Raw genomic sequence first — 14546 nt, 5'->3', positions numbered from 1 at the left:
ACGGAAAGTGCCGTGTCTAAACACTCTCAAGCTCCATTCGGCCACTCGAGTCTCAACCTGATCCATTTGTAGAAGCTCGCGTGCGTAGCCGTGATGCTAAACAACGCTGATTGGCCTCGTCGGTTGAACGGGACGCAATCAAAACCTACGCTTCTACACGTATGCGTGCGACGCGATGACGTCACCAGAATAGACGAAAATAAACCGTTTTCCAAAATATGTCATACGTCAATTGCATTTTACAAATTGCTATATAGTCTAGACATTTCGTCTTTATAGAAATTATTAAATATAGAAATATAGTTCCCTGTATTTGCGATGGTTTGTAATTTTGTGAAATTCGCCAGTTGACCCCCCCCCATTCATTTCACACTGAGCGCGCTTCGACAAAAGTGCTTTGGATTTAGAGGTGGATAATACTGCAGCGAAGTAATTCGCTTATTTCAACGCGGGATAAAGGAAATAAGCCTACACGACTACACCCTTAAAAGAGACACAATCAGAGAGCCTTGATGATGTCAGCTGCCTAATTGGGTTTCAAAAAGGTAAATTGGGTCGGACTACAACGTATCCTCCAATGCCCTGTTTCGGTGGAGCGATGCAAATCCTTTGGGTGGGGTCCCTCTGAGCTGGGCTGGGCTGGGCTGGGTTCTTGTCATCAAGGGATATATGTATAACACGTGTGGTTGCCGGCCTAAATTGCTTGCATGGCCACAGGCTAACACATCTTTTCCTGACTGCGTTCATTTAATTTGCGCCACGGGAAACACTTCCATCAACCCACCAAGTCTTGTCAATTTACATTTCAGACTTTACGATCTGGAGTTAAATGAATCGCTGTGGTTTGTGAGAGTGCCTGTTGCTCTTCTAGGATCAGGGTTTTTGGTGCCCAGGCGTCATGGCACAGTACAAGCTGCAGGTGACTACGGGCAGCGTGCCGCATGCAGGCTCTATTAACAGCCTGTATGTCACTCTGATAGGAACCGGGGGTCAAAGTGAACGCACGCAGCTCACCAGCGCAGGTTTGAATTTCCAAGTTGGACAGGTAAGCGGCGGTTATTTGGGGGTAAAAAAATAAATAAATACAGATATCCACTTTCCAAATCGACATACCATGCAGACTTTAGGCCTAGCTAGCTTAATGCAGACTACGGTAATGAAGTCATCAATTTTATTTGTATAGCCCATTATCACAAATGACAAATTTGCCTGATTACATTTGACAAAGTAAGTCAAACGTAATCATGCTCAGGTCATATTTTGTAGCCTGCTTGGAAAGTCACAACATTGAGCAAATCTACATTGGTGAATTGGAGGTCGCTTTGCATGTTGTCCCCCTGTTGTGTAGTTGGTTCGGTATCAGACATCAACACACGAAGCAGAGGAACAGGGGAGCATGTACTTTGCAGTTTTTCGTCGACACATTTTCTTCTTCTACTCCTTCTACACGCGCGTAACTCGCAGCACCTGTAACATATAAACTATAGTAGTGCCACCTAGCGGTCTCCAACTTAAATAGCATTAACAGAACACTGCATCACTATATATGTATATATGGACACAACAACCCCCCCCCCCCTTATTATTTTTGGGAGCCTATAATGTCTTCTTTGCTGCTTTTAGTGGCCGAAATAGGCTTAACCGACTGCATCTCCTCCTCTAACCACAGACTAGGAGCTACACGGTGACTACCCTTTTCTCTCTGGGGTGTCTTCTATTGCTCAAGCTGGAGAAAGGCCCTTATCGTGAGATCCATGACGACGAGTGGTTGTGCTCCAAGATAGTAGTGAGGACCCCTGATGACGACGCCATCCTTTTTCCTTGCCACAGATGGGTGGCTGGGGGCGAGCATGTGGTGCTGAGGGGTGGGAGAGGTTGGTTTTAAGATTTTTATCTCTATGCAAAGAGACTTGGGGTGCTAAAACAGTGACATGTTGTCCCCCCCCCCCCATGTTTTCTACATAAGCCATGCTTTTGGAGTTATCTGAACTATTTTTAACCCTAACCCTTGCTTTATCTCCCACAGCTACAAAAGATTTTGAGGATGACCATCCTCTCCTGATAGAACAGCGGAAAAAAGAGTTGGTGCTTAAAAAACAAACGTACCGGTGAGTGTTTGCGAAGAGTTGAGTTTGATGGCTCCACAAAAGCTAACTCTTATTCACCATGTCTCCCCTGTAGATGGGATCTGTACGCAGAAGGGGTCCCGTTTTGCATCAACATTAAAGATCCGTTGGCCCTCCCTGCAGAATTCCGCTTCTCTTTGGCCAAAAGCTTAGAATTTGACTCTACAAACCTGGCAGGGTGAGTATTTTTATTTCATTTATTTATTTTTTTGAGTGCACACACATCTGACATCCATTGATATCCTATCTGTTTCGCCTCACGAATTCCCAGACACCAAGCAGCTGAGACATCTAAAACCATGAAAGCTGAACAATGCGATAAAAACAAACACTTCCAGATGTCTGTTTCAATACATTTCAGCTTACAGCAGTTTGTCTGTAAGGGCAGACAGATGATATCATGATTTGATGTTTTAGTGGATCTTTTAGACTATGTTAAGTTTTGCCAAAACACTTGTCCTCTAAGTGACTTTTCCAAAAGACGGGCTCTTATTTGAAAAGCACAGCTGGTTTCTGCTTTGGTACCCAGACACATTTGCCTCGTTTGCTTCAGATCAGTCGAGCTTTGGCTGAAGGGTTTGACGCATCCTACTGGGCAATGGGACGAGTTGGAGGACATCAAAAAGATCTTCTGGTTCAGGAGGATGCCCATCTCAGGTATTCTTGCATTCTACATGCGTCATGAACAGCCCGATGTGATCGTATGTTTGTTATGAATGACAAATGACTTTGTAATATCTCCCAGAGTACGTCTCCAAACACTGGAAGGAGGACGAACTCTTTGGATACCAGCTGCTGAATGGAGTCAACCCCAATGTGATCCAGCGCTGTCCGGAGATGCCCTCCAACTTCCCCGTCACAGACGAGATGGTGAAGCCCTTTCTAGCTAATGGCACCTCTCTGGCCGTGGAGATGAAAGTAGGGTTTATTTCTTATGTTTCCCAGCATGACCCAGGCATGAAGACGGCCTCACCGCCTGTAAACACGCTTGCTCATCTTTCTTGCTTGCAGATGGGCAACATATTCATCTGTGACTATAAAATAATGGAGGGTTTGCCGACTAAGGTTATTGATGGCAAGCCAGTGCCTCTGACAGCTGCCCTCACCCTGCTGTATTTGAACAGAGAGAAGAAATTGATGCCAATTGCCATCCAGGTTATTCTTTTTGACACCGTGAATCAATAAGAAATGCATTTATGTCAGGGAAACTGTTCAGGAAATATTTTATTCTGAAGCGCTTTCAATCTTTTTTTTTTTTCCTTTCTTTCTTCAAGTTGAGTCAGCAGCCCACAAACAATACCCCCATTTTCCTGCCTAGTGACTCAGAGATGGACTGGCTATTGGCCAAGCTGTTTGTCAGAAATGCAGATGTTCTCCATCACCAATTTGTCAGTTATTTCCTCAAAACTCATTTACTGTCGGAGGTCTTCGCAGTGGCCACGCTTCGAAACCTCCCTACAGTTCACCCCCTATACAAGGTAGTGTCCTCGTCCATCTTGTTCTTTTTTTTTAAAGCTTTTAACAATTTATGATATTAATTTCATACGTCCAAAATATCATTGACATTCTCACTTTTCTCCTTTACAGTTGCTGATCCCCCATCATCGACACACCCTGCATATTAACATCCTTTCCCGTGCCAGATTATTTGGGCCTGGTAGACTTTTGGAGAATGTATGACTAACTTTCTTATTTATTTATTTTTAATAATCCATGACTTAGAGCTGGCGGCACGGTAGTGCAGTGGTTAGCGCGGTCACCTCACAGCAAGAAGGTCCTGGGTTCGAACCCCGGGGTAGTCCAACCTTGGGAGTCGTGCCGTGTCATCCTCTGTGTGGCTTTTACATGTTCTCCCCGTGTCTGCGTGGGTTTCCTCCAGGTGCTCCGATTTCCTCCCACAGTCCAAAGACATGTAGGTCAGGTGAATCGGCCACACTAAATTGTCCCTAGGTATGTGTGTGTGTGGGGGGGGGGGCCCTGTGATGGCCTGGCGGCCTGTCCAGGGTGTCTTCCGGCCTGCCGCCCAATGACTGCTGGGATAGGCTCCAGCATCCCCGTGACCCTGAGTAAGGATGAGTGGTTTGGAATAATGGCTGGATGGATGACTTACAGTTTGACCCTAAATGTGCATGTATCCCAAGTTTGCATACATCAAAAAAGATTATATTCTGACCAGGAGGCATACATGCAAACACACACAACATTGTTCTGTATGAAAAGGATTCATACTTTCCCCATACCCATTATTAACTCCATGCTGTTCTTGGGACCATCACCAGAAGCAGGAAGCAAAACCTCTCAAAAGTATGCATGATGTGTCCTTTTACTAGCTTTGTGAAGCCTCATTGCCTTCTATGTAATGCTTATTTCCTCAAGAGTTCGCTTGAAATCACTGGATCAATAGAGTTGTGGAGGAGGTCTCTCTCCGAGACCACCTACGGCTCTCTGTGTCTGCCAGAGAACATCGTAGCTCGAGGACTGGAGTCTGTCCCCAACTTCTACTACAGGGATGATGGACTGAGACTGTGGAGCATCATCAACAGGTACAATATTAGATGGAGGCAATAAAATGGAATCAAATTTTGGGATTTTTTTTCTAGTATATGGCTCAGTATTTTGCATAGAAATGGTACTAAATTACACTACTCAAACTGTACTTAATGTGTGGGGGGTGGAGGAAGTGAACATCCTGTTTTATTTTTTTATTCCAAGTATTGATTTGCATATGGCATAACATGACTGAACCTTGAAAGATTCTGATACTAGTGCTATGTCTTTTTTTTTTTGGCCTCAGCTTTGTCACAGCAGTGGTATCGTATTATTACCCTTCAAACGGTGAAGTGACCAGAGATTCTGAGCTCCAGGAATGGATCAGCGAGATCTTCACCTATGGGTTTCTGGAAAACACCAGCTTGGGTAGCTCACATGTTTTGGTTATTGGTACATGATATTGGGGTGAGAATTAGGAAATTCTCCAATGGTCAATTTGCAATCGTGCCACGGCGTTTGGACGGTGACGACAGGAATAGCATAGCTGGATATTTATAGTGAATGGGTGATGAATTACCCCTATTAAACTCATGAGTTTTTAATTCAAGATTGCATGCACAATGTCATTTATGCTATAGAAATTAACATAAAAAGACATAGCAAAGTTGTGGTAAACATTTTTTTTAGTAATATTACAGGGATCCCATTAGAACTTCCCAAATGTTTTCAGGGAAGCTCCTTTCTTTCCAGGAAGGGTCGAGCTCCCCTCAGCCCCACTAGTTTGCAACCTGCATGATCTCTAATTCTTTTGTGAATGTAAAAGAAACTTTGCACCTTTGACTTGCCCTTTCCAGACAACTCACTGGTACAGATGAAGGATAATAACCCCTTATTGATTTGAAAAAACAAAACAAAAAAACCCAGCTAAATTTATTTGACCTCAAAATTATGAAATGGGAACAGACAATATCCAAATTTTGTGCAAAATAGGATGCCAACTTATTTATTATGCCTGCCCGTCTCTGACAGGAATCCCTGAAAGCTTTGAAACGGTGGAGGAAGTGATCAAGTTTGTCACAATGGTGATCTATACATCCTCGGCTCAGCATGGTGCCTTTGGTGGTGGGCAGGTGAGGAATCAAAGCATCTGAGGAATCTAATGCAGTTCACTTCTGCAATTCTTTTTAAGTTTTCCTCTCTTATTTATATATATCCCCACAGGATGTTGCAATGAAACCTTCGATGTGGAAAAAAGAGCTCAACAATTCAGGAGCAAAGATATATTATAGCTCAAAGTTGTTAAATGGCAGAACAAGCCTGTTTTGTGCTCATGCGCAGTGCAGCTGATGAGTGCACTGAGATATATATATATATATATATATATATATATCAACACAGATACAGGAAAAAAGTTTTAATACATTGCAGTACAGGCCTGTTTCGTGCAACGTGCACTCATCAGCTGCTAATGTAGTTAAACAAAGAATCATACAATTTATATATTTTTTTTGTATTTTTTTTTTCAGAAATCATCAATAGTGCTCAACTAATGAGTGGAATGTCAATATGGATGTAGGGTTTTTTTCCCCCCCTGTATCTGTGTTGATAGCGTTTTTCTTTTTTCCGAAACCGTCAATGGTGTTGTTATAAGTGCTCAACTAATGAGGAGCGGAATATCAATACTGATACAGGATTAAAACTTTTTTTCCCCCCTGTATCTGTATTGATGTATGTGTGTTTATCTTCTACTACTTTCGGCTGTTCCCGTTAGGGGTCGCCACAGCGGATCATTCATTTCCATTTCTTAAATCTTATTTATGATCCGCATGTTTGATTTGGCAAAGGTTTTACGCCAGATGCACTTCCTGACGCAACCCTCCCCATTTATCCGGGCTTGGGACCGGCACTAAGAATGCACTGGCTTGTGCATCCTCAGTGGTTGGGTGTGTGTGTGTGTGTGTGTGTGTGTGTGTATATCTATCTCATAGCTCAAAGTTGTTAAATGGTAGAACAAGCATGTTTTGTGCTCAGCGCCCTCATCAGCTGTTTGTTGAGCTTTTTTTTTCTACATCGGAGCTTTCATTCCAGCATCCTGTGGAGATGTATATTGAAGCAGCTGATGAGTGCACTGAGCACGAAACAAACTTGTTCTACCATTTAACAACTTTGAGCTATAAACAAAAAAAAATTTTTGCTCCTGAATTGTTGAGTGCTTTTTCATTGCAACATCCTGTGGACATATATATATAATCCAGTGAGTCAAGTAAATTCTTTGAGATAGTACAAGCCTGTTTCATGCCATAAGCACTTGACTCACTGGAGTATTTTGCTTATTTTTTGAGCACTTTCCCTACCGTTGAGTGTTTCTTTTAACAGTTTAATATATATATACATCTCTTTCCCAGTTTGATTATTTAAGCTGGATCCCGAACGGGCCCTTCCTACTGCGCAGAGCCCCCCCGGCTATGAAGGGCCAGTCTAGCAAAGACTCGGTTTTAGAGACGCTCCAAGATGTAGCGGCGGGGTCTCATTTTCTGTCGGCTCTGTGGCTGCTCAGCAAGCAATACAATGACTTTGTAAGTTTGATGTGTGAGTGTAGGTGTTTTTTTTTTTTTTTCTACATCAGCGTTTTTAATCTCAACTCTGCCAAAGACGCGTTTCTTCCTTTTGTATAAAATGTGGACTCTGTCGTCTTATCCAGGTTCCTTTGGGAACTTATTACGATGACCACTTTGACGAGGCCGCCCCCAAGCAGATGATCAAGGACTTCCAGAGGGAGTTGTCCTCTCTGAGTGTCGCTATTGCCAAGAGGAACTCGCAGCTTCATCTGCCTTACAACTACCTGAACCCTGCTAAGGTCCAGAACAGTGCAACAGTTTAATAACTGTTTAACGATGCATACAAGCATCACTTTTAACACCATATATTGGAGAGCGCCTCTTGACTTTTGATGTCATTTTCTTCAACGGGTGCTTTTTCAGACTTGTTACACATTTAAAATTATTTTGTGTTCTCTCCATTTCTGTGTTGTGTAACAATGTTACTACATACTGGAGACATTCAGACCCCTGCTCTAATATTGCTGCTCTCCAAAATAAACTTTCTAACACTGAACATTTTTGCCTTGGCTACACTTTTAACTGTGCATCCAACAAGCCATCTGTCTGTTTATGCAATGTTTGTAATGTCTGAATTGTTAAAATGGGTCACAGTAAAGACTTTGTGAACATGTAATAACTGTAACCCAAGTCTTTACTGTGACCCATTTTAACAATTGAGGCATTACAACATTCTTTTATCCAATTGCCTTGACTGAAATTATACCTTGTTCTTGGTTAAAGCTTAGTGAAAATTAAATTGTCCATTTTATTTACTGCCAAGCATTTATCCTTACGTTCTACTTTATAAATTGATGTTTGGATTTAATTTTATACGATCTCATTTTGACTTGTCACTGGGCTTTTTCACTTTATGCCCAGTAGTCCTTCGCTGCTATGCAGAAGCCTGCAGCTGCAGAACCATAAACACTATTGTTAAGATATTGCTGAAGGTATTGAATACTATTCATAAATTCAAGACACTAATCCCGAATTCAGTCAAACTAAATGCAAATATTAGCTGTAAAGGCTTTATTAAATTGTAGCAAAAATCACATGCACTACTGGGATAACACCATCTGACTCGGTTTTGGCTTAGATGTTGACATCTACATCATGACCACCGACATATTTGAGTCTTGGTTGCATTATGATTACACCCTCAAAGGATTAATAGAACATTTATATCAAACAGGTAATGGATTAGCAAATCTTAAAGTGCTAGCATAACGCGTTACGCAAAAATGGTGCAAAATGGAGATTTGCACATCCCATGGCTACTAGTAAAAGGCAAGACAATGAAACCATTTCAAACTTTCAAAATCTGGAGTATAAAATATAAATCTGCAACTGTGCATATTTGTCTCTTCAAGAAAACCGTTACAAAATAAATTTGCAGCATATAACCACACGAAACTAAATGTTAAACAGTAATTCTGCTAATCTATAACACACAGGTACAGAGACCCCCATTGTATCAAGTTTAACCATTTGATTAAGGCCGTCTCAACTCCCGGTAAACATTTTCCAAAATAAATAGCATCAAAACCATGTTAAATTACAGTGACTATGGTTGCAGCTACAAGAGGTTAAACGGGCATCAGGGAATCAGGTGTTAATGTGACGCAGGACCCGGCGGAGGGAGTGTCCATCCCGCGCAGTACACATGGCAGGCAGGGGAACAGGCTCCATCTTACGCTCCACTGTATTGAAGCGGCACTTTCTAAGATGGTTTGACATGCTGGGGAGCTCTGAAAAACCCCATGATGACACTGGACTGAAGGCAGTGCTGTATCGCCATACCTAGAGTAAGAAATATGTAAAAAAAAAAAAAACCAAAGTGAACAAGTGTCAAAGAGAACTTTGAAAGCCTTCACATGATTGGTTGTGGGTTTTTAACAATTAGATTTACCATTGCACAGTGTTGAAGTAAGGATTTTAATAAAAGGAATCGAATCCTTCGATGATCGTGTTTTTTTCTTCTTGATGTCCATTTAAAAACCATTTCTAAATTGAAAATATATATCCATATATTCCTGCACGAAGCTGATATTGCAACAAATTATTTAGCATTATGTTTTGTATGTTTGCCAATTACTGTTAATAGCTGCAGGAACAGTTAAGTGCAGTGGTGGTGTCTAAGCCAATAGATGACTGTTGGTAGCATTTTGTAAATTTACTTTAAAGTATTATTCAAAGGTAGCTTTACAATGCAGCTTTGTTCATAACTTACTTTGTTTTTTATCTGCCAGGAAACAGTGCCATGCTTATTTGGGTATTGCATTCTCTCCCACTGTAGCTCCACGATACCTCTGGCCTGAAGCAAGCTGGCGCAAATGTCTCTCATAGTCCGGGACACCATCGACAGCTGACACAGGCTAAAGCTATCCAGGAAACCAGCAATGTGCCACAATATTTCAATAGGTAGCCCACTTAACTGGTCAGACTGGGAGACACTCTGAAATTTTGCCCCTGGACAAGGCTGAACCCCAAAGGATCGCAAGTGCCGATCATGAACCACCTTGGCCCCCCGAGTTGACGGGTGAAACCTCCTCTGAGAGAATGTGCAGCCATAGTAGGCCAATGGGCAGCGGTGCTCCATCCAACCATTGAGTCCTGCGTGAATGTCCCCGTGGACATTTGTGAAGTGGGAGGAGAACTGGTCTCTACGGAATGACTGGCCACATACAAAGGGGAACATATGCTGGTAACGGGGGTTGGGTGGGAGGTAGCGATTATGTGGAACCTCCTCTACCTCTAGAGATTCAAGGACCAGGCCTAGGCGGAGTGTGCGGAAGGGGCTGGGATAGGAGAGCTGGGGGGCAGCATGGTCACAGGCAGAAGCAGAGGCCATGTCACCCACTCTGGTGTTGGTTACCAAGATGGCTGCAGGGAAAGTGAAAGTCTGTGTGCCAAAGTCCACGTGGTAGCTGTCCACATAGACTGTGTCAGAGATCCGTCTGCACTCTCTGGACTCCTCCAAGCAGAAAAGTAGGGCAGCTGTGATTAGATCAATCTCTCCAAGACCCATAGGATCATCCTCCTGCTCCAGGTCAGAGGTATCCACTGCCTTGTCCTCCATTTTAGGTCGTAATCTGTAGAAAGACCGGTCAGGAAGCAAACCCCTCCGTCCATTTGGTAGTGAGAACTGGCCCAGTCCCCTGAGTAACTGGTGGCTGTGAAACTTACGTTCAAGCCCATGATCTTCTAAAACCACTAGCCCTCTGTCCTCCAAGACGACATGACTAGCCCTCTGTGCAATACCTTGGCTGACATGTAGTGGTGGTGTCAGTGGAGAGGTTGCTGGGTGAAAGACAGAGGGCCCCTGAGGAACAACAGTATTTGTGTTATCTTGTCCATCAACAGCGCAGGCTGCTTCCGGAGAGGGCCCCATAGCTCCTGAGAGTGGTCCATTCCCTGTGTCTGAAATCTTTTGCCCTGTTCCATTATCAGCTTCCATTCCACTCAAACACCCATGACAAACTGCCGGTTCACTAAACTTGTTTACGGCTACATAATCAACACCCACAGGTACACTGTCTTCAGGTCCATTGTGAAACTCCTCTTTCTTAGCGGTAGCGCCACCCATGGATGCACACTCTGTGCTGTCAAAACAATTGGCACTGCTGAAGACGTCTAACGCAGCAGCCAAGCTTCTTGCAGTCTCTGCTGTGGCCTCATAGAGTTTACTGTAGTGATCCTCACTCAAACCATTAATTCCGTTGGCAATTTTCATTTTTGCAGAGCATGCCATGGATGGTTTTGGCTGAGATGAAGAAGACAGCTGTGGTGGTGAGTTGGAGGTGGAGACCGCAGAAGTAGCCACAGGCAAAGTAGAGCATATTGCACTGTCCTTGTCACCCTTGGAAACAAGTGACTCCATCTCTGTAGTGGGGGCCATGGCAACCAACTTGAGGGATTCAAGTAGTGTACGTTGGTCTTGAAGGGCCAGCGCCATGTCCAGCTGCTCTACCTCCTCCACCCCCCGACTCAGGCTCTCATAGGATGTGTAGTCCAAAAAGCTGACAGGCCACCTGTTCCACTCCATGGTGCAACAAACAACACCAGCTGGACACACCTCAAGGTGAGCAGACATCCGGCTGCGCACCAGGGTACTGGGACAGCCAAAGCCACTGTTCAGGCAGGGAACCCTCTCCAGTGGGCAGAGAAGGCGATGTTCAGTGATTTTACAGGAGTGAAAAACAGCACCACATACCAGAGGACAGTTTATAAGATCACAAGAAAAGCCAGGTTTAGGTGTGGCCATGCATCTCTGATTCACACAGGACAAACAGTGGACATGGTGCTCCTCCATCTTCCCGAAGAATGGAGCAGGGGGGGGGGCGTGGCGACGGGATGCTGTCAGCTATGCTGCCAAAAAAAAAGAAAAGGAGAACGGTCATTTTACTGCATTTTTTTTGAACCCGTGTCTACTGAATACAGGGTTCGGATTTATATAAATCAGAAGAACAATCAGACAAAGTGTCCTTCAGACGCATTACAGAAGTTGCATATTGATCAAGCGGTACCGGAACTCCAAATGACAACTCGATTACTTAGCCTATAGTGCATTTAAAAATGGCAAAAAAAAGCTTGCCGACTTCAAACAGGTTACGAACTGCTGAGCAAATCGCACATTTTGACTCAGCAAGTATAAATGTTTTCACAGCAGGTTACTGCACTATCTAAGGTTTAGGTCAGAAAAGTTGTTCGAGTGATCAGCCCGGTTCCGTTAGCCTGCTAGCTACAACAGCTAACAGTCATGCTTAGATGAGTAAGGTAGCCTTATGGTTTTACTTAATTTGCCAACTGTTGGAGGTGACTGAAAACGGAGCAAAAATCACAGGGAGTTGCGACAACAGAAACTACCACTGCCATTATTAGAAACTTTGCAAACTATTTACTTTTTAACTAGTCTTAGGCCGACAACTCAACTTGTTTAGCTAACAGTAGCGAGCTAGCTTACAACCTGGCCGGCTAAGGTTTGCTAACAACAGTTAGCCGGCTCCGAAGTTCAACAGTGTTTCCCAAAAGCTGGTAAATTGATAACCCTGTGTTATAAACTTGTACGCAGTTTCTTACCTTGGCGTTTATTTTGCACGTAAACTTGTGATCGGTGAAAGTTAATTTGGACAACTTGCTAATGATTGCTGGCTATATCCATCGTCTTCCAGCCAGCCTCTCCTTTCTGCTCTCCTGGTTGACGTCGTATAAACTGGCTGCTGTCATCCTGTGGCGACAGACACAATTTTTTCCAATGTTTACTTCACAAGGTTGAAGAACAAATAACACTGCCAGTCAGAGGAATACGCCTAAAACTCACAAGCAATAGTAAAAATAGTAATGAAATGCAGGACTACGAATACACGATTAAAACAAATTTAAGTAACTTGCACATGTTCTTGCTTTTCTAGACCTCAAACCATACATAGACTTTTATCTTATTTCCGTTTTAAATAAACTGGATTACGTTAGGTAAACAAATATCCCCATTCCGCATTATCGGCTTGATTGGATTTTCTCAGCAAAACTTACTTATCGTTAATCTTTTTGAGATGTTTTTTTTTAAACTATCTTTACCTGATGGACACGGCAACGCAGCGCTCCTATGAAATCCGGGAGAGTGTAAACGGCAGTTGGCAAAACGCAACGGGGAAAAACAAACTGTCGACGGGACGGCAGGACTGTTTAAAAAACAACATGATTTGCTACGGTGATGTGTATTATTTGCGGGAGGAAAAAAAAACAAAAACAAATTGTAAAAACGTGTTTTGTGCTTGTTTTAATTAATTATATACAGCAATTCTGTCAACTCACAGGTCTACAAAATTGATCCGCCATCTTTTCGGTTTTGCGGAGGGCTACGTAACATCCGGTTGTAATTCTCGTCGCAGAGCGCTGCAAAAAGTGACTTTTGCTGTTGCCGTTGTCGGCACAATTTCTTTTTTTTAATTTTTGTAAAAAAGGAGGAAAATGACGTTAGATAATATAACCGTTCCATTTCACATTCTTTGACGGGGGGAAAAACACACTGCTGCTGAGAAAACGCCATTTGCCTGGCGTTTTCATTGATATTTGCTTAGAAAAGTCGGACAAGCTCTGAAATGCAACGAACAATGACAGCCACAAGAGAGCGGTGTTGCGCAACATTTGCGGAGGAGCAAATCGTTCTTAGTTCCTGGCAGCCTGTCCAGGGTGTCTCCCCGCCTGCCGCCCAATGACTGCTGGGATAGGCTCCAGCATCCCCGCGACCCTGAGAGCAGGATAAGCCGTTTGGATAATGGATGGATGGGTGCTTGTTTTATTTAACAATGTAAAAAGAATCATAAACTCTCTCAATTCTCTAATTAGTGGGGTAATAGTCGTCACGGAGAAGGCAAGCTGTTACTATTACCCATGATCAGCACTGCTTGAAAGGTAGACCAAGGAGTTCAATTCAATGATACAGGAACAGCTGATCAGGTGTACCGTGGCCAATTTTCAAATTCCACTTAAAACTGATGTTTTCGTTTTTTTTCTAATTGTTTTTGTTAAACAAAGAATACGATGTACTTTTAAAAAACACTATAATGGAACAGCAGGATAAAAGATCCACAGTTGTTTTTTTATTATGGTAAAAGGTGCGTTGATGACGTAACATCGAGTCTGGCATCTCTATGGGCTAATCTATCTGTGGTGATTTCAGGGGCTCAGGCATATTTGTCGAATGGGTCTAACAAACCATTTACTACCACACAACCCCTGATAAAACTAATCTATCTACGGGGCTTTTTTAATTTAATTTAATTTAATTTAATTCAATTTAATTTAATTTAATTTAAGCGGAAATGCTGAGGGTGGCATGGGAGTTTGACCAGCCAGCCTACATGCGTTTTGTGGACTTGGAGAAGGCTTACGACCGTGTACCCCGGGGCACTCTGTGGGGGGTACTGTGGGAGTATGGGGTACCGGGGCAATTGCTACAAGCCATCCGGTCCTTGTATAACCAAAGTGAGAGCTGTGTCCGCATTCTCGGCATAAAGTCAAACACGTTTTCGGTGGGTGTCGGACTCTGCCAAGGTTGTCTCTTGTCTCCGATTCTGTTTGTGATATTCATGGAAAGGATCTCAACATGCAGCCAAGGTGAGGAGTGTGTCAGTTTTGGGAACCTCATCTCTGCTCTTTGCAGAAGATGTGGTTTTGTTGGCTTCATCAGAACGCGACCTCCAGCGCGCACTGGGGTGGTTTGCAGCTGAGGGTTAAATGGCCGGGATGAGAGTCACCACCTCCACGTCTGAGGCCATGGTTCTCTACTGGAAAATGGTGGATTGCTCCCTCCGGGCTGGAGATGAGT

The 14546-nt window shown here is 43.3% G+C and overlaps 2 protein-coding genes across 2 annotated transcripts; one reads left to right on the top strand and one right to left on the bottom strand.

The window, feature by feature from the left end:
* The first annotated feature begins 898 nt into the window (after positions 1-898).
* On the top strand, positions 899-7497 carry LOC130125362 (polyunsaturated fatty acid lipoxygenase ALOX8-like). The gene is made up of 14 exons (XM_056294919.1): positions 899-1045; positions 1670-1874; positions 2027-2108; positions 2182-2304; positions 2680-2783; positions 2872-3044; positions 3138-3281; positions 3401-3604; positions 3714-3800; positions 4503-4669; positions 4921-5042; positions 5646-5746; positions 7022-7192; positions 7318-7497. The coding sequence occupies exons 1-14, from the start codon at positions 899-901 to the stop codon at positions 7495-7497; spliced, it is 2010 nt and encodes a 669-aa protein (XP_056150894.1).
* Positions 7498-8230: 733 nt separating this feature from the next.
* On the bottom strand, positions 8231-12822 carry LOC130125242 (F-box only protein 30-like). Its single transcript, XM_056294757.1, has 4 exons — positions 12794-12822; positions 12296-12443; positions 9447-11584; positions 8231-9016 (listed from the first exon to the last, which is right to left on the bottom strand). The coding sequence occupies exons 3-4, from the start codon at positions 11526-11528 to the stop codon at positions 8822-8824; spliced, it is 2277 nt and encodes a 758-aa protein (XP_056150732.1). The 5' UTR covers positions 11529-11584; positions 12296-12443; positions 12794-12822; the 3' UTR covers positions 8231-8821.
* Positions 12823-14546: the final 1724 nt, after the last annotated feature.

The sequence above is a fragment of the Lampris incognitus genome, chromosome 15 (genome assembly GCF_029633865.1).
Source record: "Lampris incognitus isolate fLamInc1 chromosome 15, fLamInc1.hap2, whole genome shotgun sequence".
In the NCBI taxonomy this organism is placed as follows: domain Eukaryota; kingdom Metazoa; phylum Chordata; class Actinopteri; order Lampriformes; family Lampridae; genus Lampris; species Lampris incognitus.
This window is presented reverse-complemented; position numbering and strand designations above follow the sequence as displayed.

Coding starts and splice junctions, on each gene's coding strand:
- LOC130125242 (XM_056294757.1), bottom strand. CDS start 11,528: ATGGAGGAGCACCATGTCCACTGTTTGTCCTGTGTGAATCAGAGATGC. Junction 9,017..9,446: donor CCTGGCAGATAAAAAACAAA/GTAAGTTATGAA, acceptor TTCTTACTCTAG/GTATGGCGATACAGCACTGC.
- LOC130125362 (XM_056294919.1), top strand. CDS start 899: ATGGCACAGTACAAGCTGCAGGTGACTACGGGCAGCGTGCCGCATGCA. Junction 3,045..3,137: donor CTCTGGCCGTGGAGATGAAA/GTAGGGTTTATT, acceptor TCTTGCTTGCAG/ATGGGCAACATATTCATCTG. Junction 4,670..4,920: donor CTGTGGAGCATCATCAACAG/GTACAATATTAG, acceptor TTTTGGCCTCAG/CTTTGTCACAGCAGTGGTAT.